Below are 19,841 nucleotides of genomic sequence, written 5' to 3'. Positions count from 1 at the left end.
ATCATGCCTATAATAAATACCCTTGAAAAGTCAAACCTGCTTCAAGCTCTGTCAGGCCAGTATTGATTTGCTGATGTGTTTAAAGACTGAAAAAGGTGGAAGATTTTAGTTTCAATAAACGTAATGAAGAGAGAAAAATATTCAGACTGTGTGGGGCCCTTTCTGTCACTACCAGATGGATTGATACATCTTTATGTAAATGTCTAAAAGAAATTACTTTACTTGATGGCTAATTTAATGTATAATAAATCACTAATATTTACTTAAAAATTAAAACTGTTTCAGTTCACACAAAAACAGCTGTATGAAATCAAAACATCCCCTTCTGGCATAACTTGAAGTCAGTAATGGATATTTTAAAACAGAAGAGAATTAATTCAAATAATTAACAGATTAAAAATCATAATTTAGCTTTATTTATATAGCGTAAAATTACAAGAGATGTCATCTCAACTCAAACCCCTTCACCTGGCAAGCATATCCAATTCATGTCCAGTTAGACAACATAAACACTGGTCCAAACTTGAGTTAAAAATCAATCCAACTGATTTTATTAAATCCATTTATGTAATTGCATTCAGATCCAACCAAATGCTGTCCAACAAAATCCTAGTTATTGTCCAGTAAAATCTGATTGTTTTATTATACGGTGCAAATTGATTAAATGTTATCTGTAAGAGGGTCACCTTGATTGCATTAAGCCACTGACGATGCAGCAATTCAGCATCAGGTACAGAGACACCAGTGAGGAGGAGGCACTGCCTTTCAACTGGAAGAAATCTCCAACAAGACCAAGCCTACTGCGCCTCATTTATCAAAAGCTGCTAGATACATAACACATCATAAGAAAACCTCCACTTTTTATCAATTAAAATTCAGAGTGCAAACAAAAAGGTTTTGATAAATGTGGCTGATGGAAAACAGTCATAAATTAAAGCCCAAAACTTTAGGTTACTTTCGTAACCCCGGTTCTCTGAGTAGCATGAGTGAGTGTCTCACTATGGGGAACGCCCTGGGCGTGACCTCATCAGAAGCTCCAATTACACTCCACCAGCCCTGATTGGCTGGGGATAAGTCTGTCAGTGCCAGGGAGAGGGGGCATGTCCCACCCCCCTGCCTATATATAGGACTGGCCCTGCACAGACAGATCATTCAAAAAACTCACACCCTCTTCCTCGCTACAAATGAGCAAGGAGGGTGACTAGGTGAGACACTCACTCATGCTACTCAGAGAACCGGGGTTACGAAAGTAACCTAAAGTTCTCTTTCATAGCATTCGTTTCGTGTCTCACTATGGGAAAATCCTGACTCCCGGATTGCGATGCAGACCCAAGACCGACTGCTGACAATATGAGTCATTGATGGGTGCTTGGTGGCACTGATGCCAAGCTGAGCACTGAATGAGCCAGCGGTTGAGCTGTGACATCAAGCTTATAAAACCGAGCAAATGTATGGGGAGAAGCCCAGCTTGCTGCGGCACAGATCTCCTGGATGGAAACTCCTCTAAAGAGGGCCCATGAGGTGGTCAACCCTCGTGTAGAGTGGGCACGAAGGCCCTCAGGAGGCTGCTGTCCCTTAGAGGTGTAAGCTAAAGCAATTGCAGCAACTATCCAATGTGAAAGTCGCTGTTTTGATACAGGTTTACCAAGGTGACCTTTCGCCCAAGAAACAAACAGCTGGTCACTTTTCCTCAATATTTTGGTCCTATCCATATAAGTGTGCAGGGCCCGAACTGGACAGAGTCCATGAAGACGCTCCTGCATCGCTGAGGAAAAAGGTGGGGGGCTAAAAGACACCAAGTCTATTGCCGAACATGACCCCAACACCTTGGGCAAAAAAGCAGGATTAGGAATTAAGGTCACCCTTCTATTCCCTGCAGAGAATTTGATACAAGCTGGGTTCACTGAAAAAGCATGAAGCTCACCCACCCGCTTAGCTGAAGTAAGCGCCAGTAAAAGCGCTGTCTTCAGAGTAACAAATCTCAAATCCACCTGTCCCAGGGGCTCAAATGGAGCATCCATCAGAGCATCCAGAACCAGAGGAAGGTCCCACGATGGGGCAAGGGGTTTAGAGACAGGAAGCCGACGACGAACTCCCTTCATAAACTGGCAAACCAAGGGGTGCTGTCCCACGGTTTTCCCACCAAAACCAACATGGCAAGCTGAGATTGCTGCCAAGTACACTTTTATGGTGGAAAAAGCCTTACCCTTATCCAGCAGGTCCTGCAGGAAAGTCAAAATGGTAACTACAGAGCACTGAATGGCTATTTCCTGTGCTTCTGCACACCATTTTTCAAATATGGCCCATTTGCAGTCATACAGAGACCTGGTGGTGGGGGCCCTTGCACTTTGGATTGTCTCAATAACATTGTGTGGGAGACCTACAGAGTGTAAATTTAACCACTCACAGGCCAGGCCCATAGTGCCAGCCTTTCTGGGTGGGGGTGGAGGATTTCCCCCCCCGCCTGAGACAACAGGTCCCGCCGCAGAGGTAGAGGCCATGGTTCTCCCTGGAGAAGCTGGATTATCTCTGCCAACCAGTGCTTCGATGGCCAGTGAGGTGCAATGAGAATCATTGACAAGCCTTCGGCTCGAACTCTGGCTATCGTCGGCAAAATGAGGGCTACAGGAGGGAATGCATACAGGAGAGCTCGAGGCCACTGGTGGGAGAGAGCATCCACCCCCAAAGGTGCTTCCCGGTCGTGAAGGGAGAAAAACAGAGGACACTGTGTGTTTTCCCGAGACGCAAACAGGTCTATTGAGGCCTGCCCGTAACGCAGCCAGATCATCCTGACTACCTCGGGGTGAAGTCTCCATTCTGCATACAGAGGGTTTCCCCTGGAGAGAAGGTCTGCTCCCCGGTTTAACACTCCTGGGATATGAGTGGCCCTTAGTGACAGAAAAAGATTGCTGCTCCAAGTGACCAGCTTGTGGGCCAGCATATGAAGATGATGGGATCTTAGACCCCCTTGTCGGTTTATGTATGCCACCACAGTTGTGTTGTCTGTCCGAACTAATACGTGATGACCCTTTAGGAAAAGGAGGAAATGTTTCAGTGTCAGGAGAACAGCCAGCAGTTCCAGATAATTTATATGGAACACACGCATGTGTCTGTCCCAAGTCCCATTCACTGACTTCCCTTCGAAGATCCCCCCCCAGCCTGACAGGGAGGCATCTGTCGTCACCACTTTTCTGCTCTGTATAGTTCCCATGGGAACACCCTGAGATAGGAAGTGTACACTTCTCCAGGGACGTAGGGCTGCTCTGCAGGTGGCTGAGACCCTTACTCTGTGGGGGGGGTGTAAGCCCACCATCTGAGAAGCCACCCAACGTTGGACTCCCCTCATATGAAGGCGGCCTAGTGGGACAACGTCTAAAACTGAGGCCATTAGACCCAGTAATCGTCTGCACAGACGGGGAGACACAAAATTTCCCCTGTGAAACAGGGACATGCAGTTCATAAGTGATTTTACTCTCTCCTCTGTGAGTTTCACTCTGGCCTGGGCAGAGTCTAGAAACAGACCGATAAAAGAGATTCTTTGACAGGGAAATAGGATGCTCTTCTCCACATTTATTTTGAATCCCAGATCCAGCATGTGTTTTGAGAGCAATGTTGTATGATCTGCAGCCTCCCGCTGTGACGGAGCTGCGATCAACCAATCGTCTATGTACGTGGCTACACGTACCCCCTGCTGCCTGAGTGGTGCCACAGCAGCTTCTGTGCATTTCACAAACACCCTTGGGCTCAAGGAGAGGCCAAATGGGAGAACGAGATACTCGTAGCATTTCCCCTGAAATGCAAATCTTAGATATTTCCTGTGTGGTGGATAAATTGGAATGTGAAAATACGCATCCTTCAGATCGATTGATGTGAACCAATCGCCCGGGCGCAGGAAACGTAAGAGGGAAGCGTGTGTCAGCATTCTGAACTTGTATTTTCTCAGATGTCTGTTTAGAGCCCGAAGGTCTAAGATTGCACGCATCCCTCGACCACCTTTCTTTGGGACCAGGAAATATCTGGAGTAAAAACCTGCTTGGCATTTTTCCTGAGGGATTAATTGTATCGCTCTTTTCTCCAATAGAGAGGATATTTCTTCTTGTAGGAAAAAAGCTGCGGAGCCACTGGCCTGCGATTGAATCACTCCTCTGAACTGTGGAGGCGGCAGAGCGAATTGCAGCCGGTATCCACGGTTTATTGTTCTTAAAACCCACTCTGAGTTTGTGCAGTTTGCCCATTTTATCGGTCTCAGTGACAGCGGGCTGACGGGCCAGTTTGTGTTGCATGGGGTAATACCGCCCTCTTGTGGCGCTGGCTTGCAAGACTTCTCGTCTCGCATCGCGCATGCGCAAGTGTTTCCCTCGGTCAAGCGTCTGCTTATGGGGGGGAGAGGCTGTGCCCCTATCAGGGAGCGACAAACCACCTCCCCTCTTATTGGTATTTGTTTGTTTTGCAACATTTTTAGCTGCGCCCTCGGCGTTTTGCCTGGATGCGGCAGCTTGTGAAAGTTTAATGTTCTGTGACATAAAACAGTGCTTGTGGGACATGAACTGGGTCCAACGCGGGACATCCCGAACTGAACACGGTTCCCGTTTCGTGCGCGCTGAGCGGGCTCGAACATCCCCTCGTTTGTGCGCCGAACTTTGCTGAACTTTATGGAAGGGCTCGGTAACGGAGCCGTGTCTGAGGACGAGTCCAGCTCGCTCTCTGACTTCCAAAAAGCTGTCAGGCCAAACGCTTCCTCCTCCTCACCGTCTGGGTGGACCCGGGTGGCGGCTGATCCGAGCGGGCGGCTTCGGGTTTCTTCGGCCACGAGCCCTTAGCAGCAGCGCCTTTCGGAGGAGGGTTAGCGGCCGTCTGGGTCTTCGGCAATTTAGGGATTCTGAAAGTGGGAGGCAAACGCGCCGCAGCCTGGGCAAAGGTTTGGCGCTGGGATGTGGGGCCGGTGGCTGCGTGCACCGGCGCCCGTCTCGGGAGACACAGCTTTAAAGCCTCATCGTCCCTTTTCTTTTCCTCACACCTCTTTTGCATAGATGTAACAGCTGCACCAAACAGGCCCTGCGGGGTGATGGGGGTATCGAGGAGGTCCTCCTTTTCCCTGGTGGAAAGCGTGGTCAAGTTTAACCATCTAGCTCTTTCCTGTAGAACCATGAGCCCCATAGTCCTCCCCATAGCCTGGATCGCTACCTTATGGAGCTGGAGACAGTGATCAGTGATGATACACACTTCTTCCCACAGTGTAGCGTCCGGTGATGCAGTCATCTCCTCCTCCAGCTCCGCCTGATACGCCATCAGCATGGAAGAAGCGTTCATGGCGCGAACTGATAGAGCGGCCGCCTTGTAGGATTTCTCCGTCAGGTTTGATTGGAAGCGGTCCGCTGCTGAAGGGAGGGATGGAGCCAACCCACCCGAAGACATAGAGGTTTTCGGGTGAAGGTGCGCTGCCACCACTGGTTCGACTCGAGGCATTTGGCGGAGACCGTGGTCGTCCATTCCCTCGCAGTCTAGAACCGAGCCACCTGCCACTGGGTGCTTCTCCCTGTACGGTTTGTTGCGCCAGGAAACTGAAAATTCCTCCAGCAACTCAGGGAAGAAAGGCAGGAACTGCTTTCCCGTTCTCTTGGCTTTTGGCAGCTTTTTGCCGTCGAAACGTGATCTTGCTGCTTCAGCCTGAACTTCGGGCCACTGGATATGAAGTTTTGCTGCGGCGCGTTTACACACGTCATGCAGGTCCACATCCAAGGTAGACGAAGAAGAGTCACCATCACCGGCCTGGCTGACGCCCGAAGGTGTAGGTCTTGCGACCCGACCTCGGAGCACAAGAGGCGGTTCATCATCTTCTTCTTCGTCGGTGATGAGAAGCTCAGAATCTGCATCCGAGCCTCCGTCGTCACCTGCCATGGGGTAATCGAGCGGGTAAGCTGTGAAGCTATGGCCGCTCACATCCAGTGGCAACGGGTTAACAGCGTCAAGCATATCGCCCCAGCTTGGTCCTGGTTCTGCATCAGGGACCGGTGTCAGTCCTTGAGCCGCCGTTTCTTGGCTAGCTGCAGCAGAAGCCAGGATGGGGTCGCCTCCGGACAGTGTCAATTGACGGGCCAGACGGCGACGCAGCACCTTGAGTGAGAGCCGGCTACAATGAGAGCATTCCTCCGATGACTCGAGGGCTGCTTGGGCATGCCTTAAGCCGAGACACGACACACACATTTGGTGAGTGTCCCAACTCGAAATTTTATTTCCACACGGGCAAGCACGTGGATTTTCGTCCGCTTTAGCGTCTGCCTTTCCGGCGTCCATGCTAACTGCAGGAACGATTTCTGTGAAGTATCGCTACTTCTGCCGGTATTGCTACCAATGGAGTATTGCTACTCCAGTGAAAAACAGTGAAGCGTATTTCTACTCCGCACAGTTACTCACAGATAACAGTGCTGTTTTGCAACAGACTGAGCGCTAGTTTTCTCCCGATATAGACTACCAGTCTGGAACAAAGCGCCCGGCGATCGAGTTCGCACTCGTATCTATGGACAGTTAAGCTAGGCTCCAGAACGGCAGGCAAAAGAGAGAAACCAGTCGGGACTTCTGCTCGTAGCGAGAAGAGGTTTTTGAATGATCTGTCTGTGCAGGGCCAGTCCTATATATAGGCAGGGGGGTGGGACATGCCCCCTCTCCCTGGCACTGACAGACTTATCCCCAGCCAATCAGGGCTGGTGGAGTGTAATTGGAGCTTCTGATGAGGTCACGCCCAGGGCGTTCCCCATAGTGAGACACGAAACGAATGCTATGAAAGAGAACCCTATTTCTTTATTTATAGGTTCAATGACCATCCCAAACGTTTTTACACTAAAAACTCTGAAAATGTTATGAAATTATGTTATTTTGAAAACATACTTGCAAAAAAATAAGCATTTTAGAGTTACACATTGCAAGGTGGCTGAAATCCTTAAGACAGCCTTCTTAACCCCATCAGCTCATCAAGTGCACCAAATTAAAAAAAATCTAATTTCTGTCAAATAGCAATTTACTTACAGTTCCACAACTGAATAAAATATCTTTATCCTTAGACTGACAATCGGCCAGCTGAGTTTTGGCTCATATAACAATATTTAAAATTGTTAAATTTAACATTGACCTGTTTGAGACTAAAATATAAAATTTCAGCAGTACTTGGCATCAGAGTTTCACAAATGAAACAAAACCTCTTCAAAAATGTTATTGGGCTCACATGCTCTTGTGTTTTTTCTGTAATTCCAGTGTTTTTAATGGGTGGGAATTGCCATAAAAATCACGTTTTTAAATCATGGTTTGACTATTATGTAAAAACTGGGATAGAACTGAACTATATGGAAATGGTTCTGAATCTTATAATAAGGCCATATTGGAATGAATCGGGTGGATCTGAATTCACTTAGATTGTAGAATTTGTTTGTTTAATCGGCGTTGGTTGTGAAATAACCTAAATTGAAAAACATCGATTGTTCGTATTCTCTTGATAACTGGTCAGTCACGTCAGCGTCAGGTTTTATGCCGTTTCCAAAATGAACGTTGACAGACGTTAGATTTAAAGTAAATACATGGACTGTGATTTATGTCAACATTAACGCGCTGTCGTTATGAATGTAGGCTAACAAAATATCAATTATTACTGATTGGTTACTTATAGAACCAAGCATCTGGGCGGAAATGCTTTTGTGATTGTTTTTGTTTTTTTCTTCATCGAATTGCTTAATAAACTTAACGTTCTGAGAGGGTACACAGCTAATGGGGCTAGTTTTGAAATCAAAACACGAATATTTCAGCACAGACAACGCCACGACTTACTTTTAAACACGCAAGGCTGAGCGGTAAATCTTCTTCAATGTGCTGGGCCATGTCTCTGGGAGAAGTTGTACAGCTCTCGGGAAAGATTTAAGAAAGTTAGCTCTTCTCAAAGCTACTCGTTCGACCAGCTCCCGCCCGAAGAGACGCAAACTGACGTCAATAAACGACTTCCGCCACTGGTGCTGTATTCACGGCCAGTGGGGCATCTCATATTCACAGAAAAACGCCACACATCCAGTTGAGATTTATCAAATTCAGTGTTATATTTTACACGTTTTTGTATTTCGGAACGGGCTCCGTGGTAACATATTATTCAACATCTTATATTATTCTGCTTACACGTTGATGCGGGTTACCTGACCATTTGTTCCTGTAATACATAAACGTTATTGTTTTTCTTGTTTCGTTTCTTATAACGTGTCGGATATGACTTGCCCTTTTGTTTAATTTTCAGTTTCTCCACTGAAGAAAAACAAATTCTTGATAAACATGTTAAACAATTTACATGTTTTGTAAAACCTGTACCCAGGTGCTGCACCCAAATGCAGCACCTGGGTACGTAAAGTATTTGGAGAAGAGCTTTTCTTACTGTCATAATGCAAGGTTTTAACATGAGATCAGCAGTTCAGTTATTGGACTCTGAAAGTACAATTCACGCTGCCTATTCTATAAATTTAATTATTTTAATGTTGGCATCACTGTGGTTGATTTGACAACTGACTCACCTGCCTAAGCCCGAGCCATAGAGTGTTATGCATCAACATCGCATAACATGAGTTTTGGATGATTAGTAATGTGAAATTTTCCCTGCGAGGGAGTTTGAGGTTATTTGATTGTTATTTAAGAATCTGCTATCATTACTGATTTTTTTGCTTAGTTTTACTAGTCATAATGAAGAACCATGACTTCTTTTTACCCATTTTACCTTGATAATATCCTTTTCTTTTTTTTATGAGGGATTGTTATATGAGCCATTCATCATTAGGCTCTAACAGTAAAACTTTATTGGTTCTGTTGGGGGAAAAAGCAGAAAGGATGTTATTTCTGAGCCCAATCTGAATATCAGAGGATGGAAATTTTGTATTCCAGAGCCACTGACTTTGATTGTTGGCCATGTTGTGACAGCATTCACACTCTCATTTGATTTGTTAAAGAGATAGCTGAACCTGGACGACATTATAATGAAATAGAAGTATTAAGCATGTAATGAAACAAGTTCCAAGCTGACCATCAAAAACAAAACTATTCTACGCTTGCACGCCTTTAGGAGTTGTCTCAAGTTCCCCTTTCTGGACCTGGAAAAATCATTAAATCAGTTTCTCTCTTAAGCTGGAAAATGCTCTAGCAAATTTAAATAAACCAACTTTTTCAGCCAAACCTCAGCCATGGTTTATGACTGAGCTGCTGACCGAAGTGGGAGACTTCCAAACATTTTGGGGTCTCATTCACAAATGGGGTTAGACAATATGAGAAATCTAAATGATCTATACAGACATCTTTGACTGTTTTTCACTAAGCAAAGTTTGTTTACAGCTGCAAAACCCCTCCTCTGACCAGTGCCAGAACAAACTCGTATCCCCTGAGCCACCATTAAGGAGCAGCTGGGAGACCAGTATTTGCCTGATGGTCATTCTTACTGGTGAGGTCAAGCCAAGAGATTTTCTTAAGTATTTTTTTAGTCAGTGAAGTACATGGTTATTTTTGCCAAACTGATTCTTGCTCACTGTCTGAGTTCACTGTGTCCTCTGTTATTAAAGTCATTGCTTTAATCAGTCATCTCTGATTCCATTCGTCAAGATCTTCTGATGAAGTCATCCTCACATGTGTTTGGTCCTCCAGTGCTATTATCTAAAAACAACTACCTGCCTGCTTGTTCTCTCCAGTGGCGCAAAAGGTGGCTATGCAGTGTATGCAATGCATAGGGGCGCTGCACTAGAGGGGGCGCAAAAACGATGTGGGGAATTTTTTTTATATAGTCAGCATTTTATGTACTTAACAGCTATTTGTGTATGAAATGATCAATAACAGAGGAACAGCACTGATTAGGCGCCCCCCTCCCATACAGGCAGCTTGGGCAGCGGCTGAGGCGCGTTTTGTTTTCTTTTAAATTTGTAGTAATGCCTCAACAACAGGGAGCTAAAGATGGGGCGCAGAAAAAACTCCGGGGCCCAAAACAGAAAACGGAAGAGGGGGAAGGATAAAGATGTTGGAGAGACGAAGAAAAGCTTTTCAAAGTGGTTGAAAGACAGAAGGTAAGAAATGTCAGTGTATCAGCAAGAGAGTTGTAAATATTCAGGTTAGCTTAAGCTAGCCTACAATGATGATGTTCGCATCCACCTCAAAAATATGTAGTTGCGGCCCTGGCTGCAGCAAACACAGTTTGACTCTGATAATGTGTCGGATGAATGAGCACGTGACGTCAGCGCAGCAGGTGCAAAGAGCCCATTGGTACATTGATCTTGTAGCCAGAGAAACTGTAATCTGTTTTGGATTCTTTAAAGTGGACTGCAAACATTTGTTTTTGTTTTATATTGGCAATAAAAATAAAGGTTTTAGGAGCAGAGCTAATGGTGCATTTGAAATCCATGAAGGCTATGTGTTCCTATGTTTGATCAATTACTATTTAATAAGAGAGTTAGTTTTAGTTTCACTGAATCAATTAAAAGTAAGTCCTGTAGATTTAATATTTCTCTATCTTAATAAAGTTTTGTTCATTATTAAAAGAATGTTAAGATGTCCAGAATCAGCTGCAGCTTGTTTTTTTTTAATCTGCGCAAAGAATAATTAACATTCTTATCTAATATTTTAATTCTTATAATTCTACATAATTATTACTCAGATTTTTATAAACATCCTTTGGACCATGCAAAGCATTTTAGCTGTTTCTCTATAAGATCTATTTTCTATTTCCAGTTATTAAGTTCTTCCAAACTGCTATGAGAGCAACTTTGAACACAACGATCATTTTAATTTGATATTTTTTCAAATCATCTTTCCATTCTCTTACTTTGACTCACTTGCTCCTTGCCTTTCTCCTTATTTCTAAATCACCACATGTGCCTACTTACCAAACCTACTACTGAGTTTATTAATTCCTGCAAACCATGAGCTAGTAGTTTTCATCATTATTTTTCTTTCTATGAAACTTTAACTGTTTAAAGTTTCCTCATCCTTTTCCTTCTTAAAAACACTTTCATATTCCCCTTTCTTGTGTTTCACATTCCTGTCTGTTACTTGTTTTCCTTTATGACTTTTGTTCCAGTTTTTAGATATTTTTTTATTTATTATATTCATCTACTTATTCCTGTATTTATTTAGTTAGTGTTTCATTTAGTCATCTATTTATTTGCCAACACACTGTTATCACAATCTTCTGTTTCCTTAATTTCTTGGCTCTTTCTTTAGTTTTTTATTTTATCCTATAGTTCTAGTTCTATTTTAGTATTTAAAAGACAATTTACTCTCAGTTAACGGAGTCCCGTCAAGCGTCAGATTCCAGCTGGTAAACCAAATACCAGTCCCGGAAAAGGATCTAAACTCATTCTGAAGAGTTTAGCCGTGCGCACGGTCCTTCTGGATTCGGTCTCACCCGCTGGAATCCTTCAGGATCTTGGGATCCGGCTTCGAAGGACCAAATTAATGTCAGGTTCATCTACCTAAGCATTCTCAAACTGAAAAAGAAGAGAGAGACAAGTGAGTTTTAGATTTACTTGCAAGGAGAACGGACAGCAGCGTGCTTTAGTTACAATCTACCCGCTCTAAAACAGCTCCTCCCAGAGACTTTCTTTTTATTTCCTTAGGGCGGTCCTAGTTACAGAGCCTATTCAGGGGTCTCAAACTCCAGTCCTCGAGGGCCGCAGTCCTGCAACTTTTAGATGTGCCTCTGCTGCTTCACACCTGAACAGAATAATTAGGTCATTAAGGCTCTGGAAAACTGATCTACACAAGGAGGAGGTCATCAAGTCATTTCAATCCAGTGTTTTGTACCTGTGGCACATCTAAAAACTGCAGGACTGCGGCCCTCGAGGACTGGAGTTTGAGACCCCTGGATTTGGTTATCTTGAGTTAATCACATAGCAGCTGCTTCTTCTGTTCTCTTGAGTCACAGGTGTGTTGCACCTGCAAGCTGCCGTAATGTAGAATGCAAAATTCAGAGTTCTTGTTTATTTCCTTCTGTAGAAACGGTGCAGGAACTGATGAACCCACAGAACAAGGAGGTGTCTTGTGCATCCCTGTCTCATGTACAGTTCCTCTGTTTCTGGTCCATAAACTTCGACCCTTAATCATCCGTCAGTCATCACTCTTGCTGCAGACCATCTGGTGTCAGCTTCCAGTTTGACCCGTTTAGATGTCTTCCTGCAAGCATCTCTCACTAGGCACAAATTCCAAAAGCAAACAAGAGTATTTATATTTGTAATTAATTTAAACGCATCACTATCCCACAAACATCCTGTTTCCAGCAACCCAAAATATCCTTTACTGTTAAAAAAAAACCGAGGGTGGCACCCAATACGCCAACGTTGAATCGTACACATGCATAAAAATTCTCCCTACTTTCTGACATACTGAAAGTTTCTCTTCCTGGATATGTACCCTGACTGTTTCTTCCCTTTGCTGGACATCTTTGCTTTTTTCCGCCAGCCTGGATTTGATCCTGTCATTTTTAATTTTCAGAGATACAATCTCTTTATTTAACTCCTCATTTTCTCTCTCTAGCCACTCGAGTTTTTCTGTGTTTGCTCTTAATTTGTCCGCTGCAGTGTTTCTCTGTTTTATCCGTTCCTCTTCCAGTTTATGTTTAATTCTTAATTTGGCTTCATTATCACATCTTAGTTGGCATATAGTTGCATTTTCTTCCTCCAGGTCCAGATTAATTTTTCTGATTTGTTTTTTGTAAAATGCATTTGATTTTAGAAGTAAGCAATTTTCCTCATGCCAGTTGTGTGTCTTGTCCGTTCTGTTAAGTCTCTCTAGTTTAGTCTTCAGACTTTCTACGGTTTTCTGAAGCTCTTGGTTGTCCTCCTGCAGCTTGCTGCGGTTCTTCTGTAAATTGTTTATTTTTGTCAACAAAAAATTATCCTCTTCCATCTTTGCTCTCTGGTTCAAACTGCAAATGAATTTCTCTGTGGAATCTGGGAATACAAAGGCAGCCGCCAGTGATGTCATAGACAGGATGAGTGACATCACTATGACATCAAAGCCACAAGAAGTCTGTTGGGTGTGGGGGAGGGGGGGATGTTTTTTTTTAAAACTTTATTCACAGACACACTGTACAACAACAGAGTGAAACATTTGTTCTGCCTCCAGAAAAAAAACAAATACAGATAAATATATTCAAGATGAAGAAAAAGCTACGGGGCTTCGGTTCCCAACTGTTCATTCAAAGCAGTACAGAGTTAAATTGTTTTAATAGCTATTTTCTGTCTTTGATAGTCTGGATATAAAACTTAAGTTCATTGTAAAATGCAGCAAAGCATGGCTTCCCCTACCTGGAACAATGAATATGATATTTAAATAGTGACAATAAAGGATTTATGAGAAACTCTGAACTGTTGGGCTCTTTGCACCTCAGCTTCTGCGTTCGGGGCAAAGCGGCTCAATCTTTTCCGATCTATTGAAAAAGGCTCTTTACACTGGGCGTCTGCAGGGCTTGTCCAAGGTAACAATTAATGATGAACATCGATCCGAAGCCCCGACAATAAGCTGGAGAAAGGTTTTAACATGTTCGCCTCGTTATACACAGATACGAAGGTGAGTTTTACTTCCTTTAAACTTTGTGGCTAACATTAGCTTTAGCTTATGCTAGACATTTTTCTTGTAAAAATGTGCTATTTAAGTATCTAAACATTTTTCATCCATTCTAACGGACAATGTTTTTACCTTGTTTTCAAGTATATTACCTGCGTTTATTGTCGTTAGTGTCAGAGACCAAGTAACGGTCTAGGGTACTATAATGTCCCCTCCAGTTCTCCCCGGTTCCTACGCCTACGGCTCTGACTGTAATCCTGGACCTGTGCTTCTGTCTGCTCTGTCCTCTCAACCCTCAGCCGATCACAGTACAGTCACAACGCTCATACTGCTGTTCTTCCTGTTGAAAGGGAGTTGTTCTCCACCACAGTCGCCCCGTGCTTTAGATGTAGAAATTGTTGGTAAATCAACAATCAGATGGGCTTAATTTATATCCACTAATCAGTTTGTAACAGTGATGAACTAAAATTGTGACTGGATCTGAATCTAAGTATTTTTTGTTCAAATGAATTGAATTGATTTAAACTGAATTTAGACCAAACCAGACAGAAACTGGTTTGGATGAATTTGACCTGGTTGAATTATAAAGTGGACTAAGCTGACAGCAGTGCAGTAAATTCCCTGGTAGATGGCTTTGCTGACTTTATATTTGATAAAAACAAAGTGGACATGAACAGCGGATGGCGTTGCTGTCCAAATCCTCTCTGACTGTGGAATAAACTTCACACTGGACTTCAAGCACGGTCGATTCTGTGCCTCCACACTTTTCCTTTAGGTTCTGGGACCTTAATTCCCAAATTAAAGTCAAAATGTATTTTCATCTATAAAGGCAACTGGGCAACTTTATATCCCAAGTATGACGCTCATGATGTTGTCAGATTACTTTACGACTAAGTGTCTTCAGTCAGAGGCTTCATCAAGTTTGCTGTAATGCAGACTGCTACAAGAGATCCTTCCTAACAACCATTTGAAGAACCTTGAATAACATGATATTTAACCATATTTTACTTAATTTTAGGATCAATAATGTATTCTTGAATTCAAATTGAATTTAACTTTGTATGTCTCTTGAGACTCCAGTGGTTGTCTACACCTTCTGAATCTCTCCCAAATTCTTTATTGGGCTTCGTTTCACAATCCTGACAAAACTGTGATTGTCCTAGACAGATGTGCACATTGTCCTACCACACTTTCTTTCTTCCACTCAACTTTCCATTAACACGCTTGCATATAGAGCTTTGTGGCGTACCCTTCAACATTTTGTCAAGATAATAAAAATAACGTATTACATAAATCAAATATATAAATGAGTTTACTTTTTCTAACTCAAGTATTCAAATAAAACTTTTAGACAATCTTCTAATTTATTTAAACCCCTCCACATGCTGGCTTGCACGCCGAACCTCCCGACAACTTGCAGGTGTTGTAGCCAGTGGCGCAAAAGGTGGCGCATAGGGGCGCAAAAACGATGTGGGGAATTTTTTTTTTATATAGTCAGCATTTTATGTACTTAACAGCTGCTTGTGTATGAAATGATCAATAACAGAGGAACAGCACTGATTAGGCGCCCCCCTCCCTGCCAGCCGCTCTCCTGTCTCATACAGGCAGCTTGGGCAGCGGCTGAGGCGCGTTTTCTTTCTTTTAAATTTGTAGTAATGCCTCAACAACAGGGAGCTAAAGATGGGGCGCAGAAAAAACTCCGGGGCCCAAAACAGAAAACGGAAGAGGGGGAAGGATAAAGATGTTGGAGAGACGAAGAAAAGCTTTTCAAAGTGGTTGAAAGACAGAAGGTAAGAAATGTCAGTGTATCAGCAAGAGAGTTGTAAATATTCAGTTTTTCTTAAGCTAGCCTAAAACGATGATGTTCGCATCCACCTCAAAAATATATAGTTGCGCCCCTGGTTCTCTCGTGCCATCTCCTAAATCATCTTCATCTCACACCTTGCTTAACCAGTAATTGTCAGGATTCTCCACCCTCCTCTTCTCCAGAGACCTATCCTGGAAACTAAGCTCTCCGACTTAATTAGTTAAAACTTTCATCCATTCATCTGCTTCCTGACTCTAATCTGTCCTCTTCAGACATCACAAGCCTGGACCCAGAAGCTCCTCTTAATATCTACCAATCTCTAAATAAACTCCCCAACTTCTTTATTCTGGGTCCTGAGTGTAGTTCTCCATTTGGGTTAAAACTTTCAGCATCATGTCATCAGGACTGAGCCTTGCTTACAACTCATTAGCTCCTGATGTTTCAGTCTAAAATATATTTTTTTCTTCAGTCACGTACAGCACTGAAAGACATTCAATTATTTCTATAAAAAATAATGAGACTTTTAAGATAAGCTTAAGTGGACTTTGCAGAACGGCCAAATTAAGTTTATTGCTTTGTAAGTACTGAGCCATCAGATAAAATGCTGACCTTGACTGTGAAATCCCTGCATTGGTTCTTTGATTTCACCAATTAGCTGTGAGGGAGAAAAAGAGCCGATGTGGTTCAACTGCTTACTGACACTTTTTAGCTTGTGTTGGCCTTACTGACTCCACTTTCATTGATCATGTATCCTTAACAAGGCACTTAGACTTTCTCTGTTTGATTTATGGAGTCAGTTGTTTTCAATGCATGAGTTGGATTTAAAGTGGCTTTTTAATCCTCAGCGTCCTTCATGAGTACCACTTAAATGACTGTGAAAAACTATGAATCACCTGTAAAATCTTGTCATCATTGTTGTTTGATCAGACTGTAGTTCAATGTTTCCATACTTCTGTTTGTGAGGTGAGCATATTTTCGTATGGTGAATACATTTACCAGAAAGTACATTTATAAAACATAGAAATAGACCAAAAGTAAAGTGTTTGAGTGAGAATTAGCATTAGCATTAACAGTTATCTGTAAAAACTTTTTTTTTTTTAATTCTGTTTCTCATTAATACTTATATGAAGCAGTTATTAAAATACTTTCTGTAAAAATACCTGAGAATTTTAGGCATCATGTTAAACTAAATAGCTCAAATAAGAAACTAAATGCACAAAAACACCACTAAGCGTTAGGATGTATGCCTCTTCATATGTCAGTCACTTTTCATGAAGGAAAGCTCTCTCATTCCTGCACAACTCCTTCATAGTCAGACCTACATGATCTTTGCCACGCTGTCAGCACTGAGGACTACGCCTGCAGCAACACTGAACCAATTATTTAGCCTTCAGGGAGAAACCCTGGATCATTCACTGACCACTGGTACCGTTGCTTGGCATTTATCAGAGGAAATGGTGAATGGATACAATAAATTGCTGTCTTTTACTAAATACACATCATTATTATTATTATATTTAATACTATACATTATTTTTATTTATGTAGAATTACAGTCCGACAGCAATGTAAGAAAACTGAAATTCTTCCAGCATTAGTCTACTTTCAGGGCAGCTTCATCATTTCAAATGACCTTAGACTGGATGAAAATTTTGTCATTTAAATTTTTCTTTCCTTTATGTGATTGTCTAACTTCCATTTTCTTTTATAAGATGCTTTGTTTTTAATGCAGATAACATGTTTTACATCTATTTGGTGCGTGTTTGTGTGTGTTTGTGGGGGGGGGACAGGGGGACTGTTTTGTCTGTCCAGTGTTTCTTTTTATCTTTTTTCCATTAAATAGCTTTCAGTTACCTTGTATGTGAATGGAGTAATCCAGCCGAACTTGCCTTCCCTTCCCGGACTTTCAAGTAAAACTGAAATGTGCAGCTATGACCATGAAAATGTCACTCGTGTTCTGGAAAATCACTTTATGGAGGAGACAAAGACTCTTCTAACTATAACCATAATTAAATTTTGAATGTATTCATTCAAGTTTCTTCCAAACTTTTGTGATGAGACAAAAACTTGCGGAAGTCAAATTAAAGATTTAAAAATGCCATATTCAGTCACATCACATAAACTCAGCAAAAAGCTGCTTTGCTTCAGCATTTCAGCTGGAGTCTGACCAACCTCTGCCTATTTTTATCGGCCTGTAGAGACACTGATGGGTTTGGACAATAGCAGTGTTTATCCATTGGTTACTCAGCCAAGCAGACTTATATTAGCTAGATGACATAATGCATTGGATTCCTGTGTGATTAGACTCCAGGTTTCAGATTTACTGGTATTGTGTTACAGATTAAACCCATTTCCACGTATTCTTTGATAAATTTGGCCAGTCCAGAGTTTCTAAACAGTTTTTGACCCTGTGTGTTTACAAGTTCAAAATGCCTCATTTAATGTCTTTTGGTATTTTGATGATTTTATTATTATACATTTTTTTGTTTGTTTTCAAGTTTCTGTTTCTTCAATTGAAAAATAAGATTACAATGATCCAGATCAGTGACGGTGTGGTTGGATAATGCACTTTCCAAAAAAACTGTAGAGTGGAATCCTTTTGGTCTATGTGGAGGCCAATCCTTAAAAAGGGAAACTGGCGTAGTGCTTATTCTAATCAGGATATAACTTTTATGTCTACTTTTTGTTTTAATTCACTAAATATGTGACTGCTTGAAGCGTTTTTGTTTATATTATAGCATCCATGCAAATTTAGACAAAGTGTAAAACATAATCCAGTGGATGTTTAAAAGTTGGTACAAAAAACCCCAAACATACATATTATAGATTTTAAGTTTTCATTTGTCTCTTATTGATTCACCATTTACTTTTTTATTAACTCTCCTTTTTAATAATAATAAAAAAATAGTCTCAAAATATAAGACGAAATTATAAGAACTGCAATGAATAATGTAGGATTCAAAATCTATTTTCATTTTTAGAATAATTTAATTTTTCATTGTTGACAAAGAGGTATCTATACTTTATGACCACTTTAATTTCAGATGATTTACATTAGAGTTCTGTAAACTTTAGTGTATAAGAAAAGAATAGATGACGGATAAAGAATAAAGGCTGCCTTTAATTCACAAAGCACGGTGTGTGTGTGGGAGGGGGGTGTGGGCGTGTGTAGGCGTGGGTGTACATGTGTGTGGGTGGGCGCGGGCATGTGTGTGTGCGTGTGTGTGTGCGTGTGTGTGTGTATATATTCTTCAATAGTTTTGTACCCGATTCACAAAAGTTTCTAAGTGTATATAATATGTGCTTACTTATGTGTTTTTGTCTGATGTGATATACTGTATGTTCACAGATAACATCTTGGTATAACTCTATTGTTAGCACACAGAAAACAAAACTCTCATGCATAACAAATCAAGCTAGTAAAATAATTAATACATCACAAACTGTCCAATCAGTATGAGCGCTGTGTGGATCACAGAGGAACCTTCTTATCCCCTCCATCACTCAGTCAGTCTCCTCCCATCAGACAGGAGATACAAAGTCCCACTGGCAAGAAAAGTGATATACAAATAAAAAAATATCTTTAATTCAATTACATCCCTCAGCAGCAAAGGAATTACTATTACTATAAGTGCATACGGGGTTTTTTTAATCTATTTTTTTTGAAAATTTTATTGACCAATTAACCAATTTCTGCTACATTTGTTGTCAGACATTATTTTTTATTCTATCTACAAACAAGGCATGACTGAGATATTAATAAGAAACCTTGTTAAGGTTTTCTACACCCACATGTATTATCTTGGTGTGGAGCAAACCATCCATAAGAATATAACATGGAATGTTTTCTTCACAGGAGAAGGTTTTTGCACCACGTTTTCTTTTTATCTGACCATGTAGTTGCTGTGCAACAGCACTTGTGCTGATTTTTAGATATGGCAAAGTAACTCTGTGGAATCACAACACAGGCAGCAAAACATTAAGAATTTATCAGATCTGCAAACGTCGATGCTAAAAAGCTGAAATGTGGTATTGTCATGCTTCAAATTCAGTCCATGATTTAATAGTTGAGTTTGCTTAACAAGGTGTTATAGTCCTGTACTGTGCTTGGCCTTATCAGCCGTATGCTATTGTTTCTTCCCGACTGGTGTGTCTGTATCTAATGAGACCCTTAGCACTGAGTCATCTAACCCTGTGTTGCCCAGTGCACAAGGCCAAACCTGCTTGGCATCTTAACAATGGTGGCCACCATGGAGAATTAGAAAAAAACAGATGAAGTCAGAGGTAAGAAGTACCAGCATTGTAGCCGAGTATTTAAAGATGCTGTGGAATGAGAACTATACACTTTCCATTTTCTTAGTTTGTCATGACTTTTTATTTACAGTCATGATCAATAAAGGCACCCTTTGAAAATAGCCTCCGGGCTAAACATACTTTTCATTAAGCTCACCTGTCTTTATGATGAGTGTTA

The 19,841-nt window shown here is 41.7% G+C and overlaps 1 protein-coding gene across 3 annotated transcripts in view; it reads right to left on the bottom strand.

Moving 5' to 3' along the window:
- rad18 (RAD18 E3 ubiquitin protein ligase) overlaps positions 1–7,976 on the bottom strand; it is a 41,011-nt gene extending 33,035 nt beyond the window's left edge. For 2 of the 3 annotated variants that reach the window (XM_032549797.1, XM_032549798.1), the window contains exon 1: positions 7,816–7,976. In XM_032549797.1, the coding sequence (XP_032405688.1) occupies positions 7,816–7,866 (51 nt within the window). In that variant the 5' untranslated portion in view covers positions 7,867–7,976. The remainder of the gene's footprint in view (positions 1–7,815) is intronic. The other variant, XM_032549799.1, reaches the window with a different exon arrangement.
- Positions 7,977–19,841: the final 11,865 nt, after the last annotated feature.

The sequence above is a fragment of the Xiphophorus hellerii genome, chromosome 20, assembly GCF_003331165.1.
Source record: "Xiphophorus hellerii strain 12219 chromosome 20, Xiphophorus_hellerii-4.1, whole genome shotgun sequence".
Classification (NCBI taxonomy): domain Eukaryota; kingdom Metazoa; phylum Chordata; class Actinopteri; order Cyprinodontiformes; family Poeciliidae; genus Xiphophorus; species Xiphophorus hellerii.
This window is presented reverse-complemented; position numbering and strand designations above follow the sequence as displayed.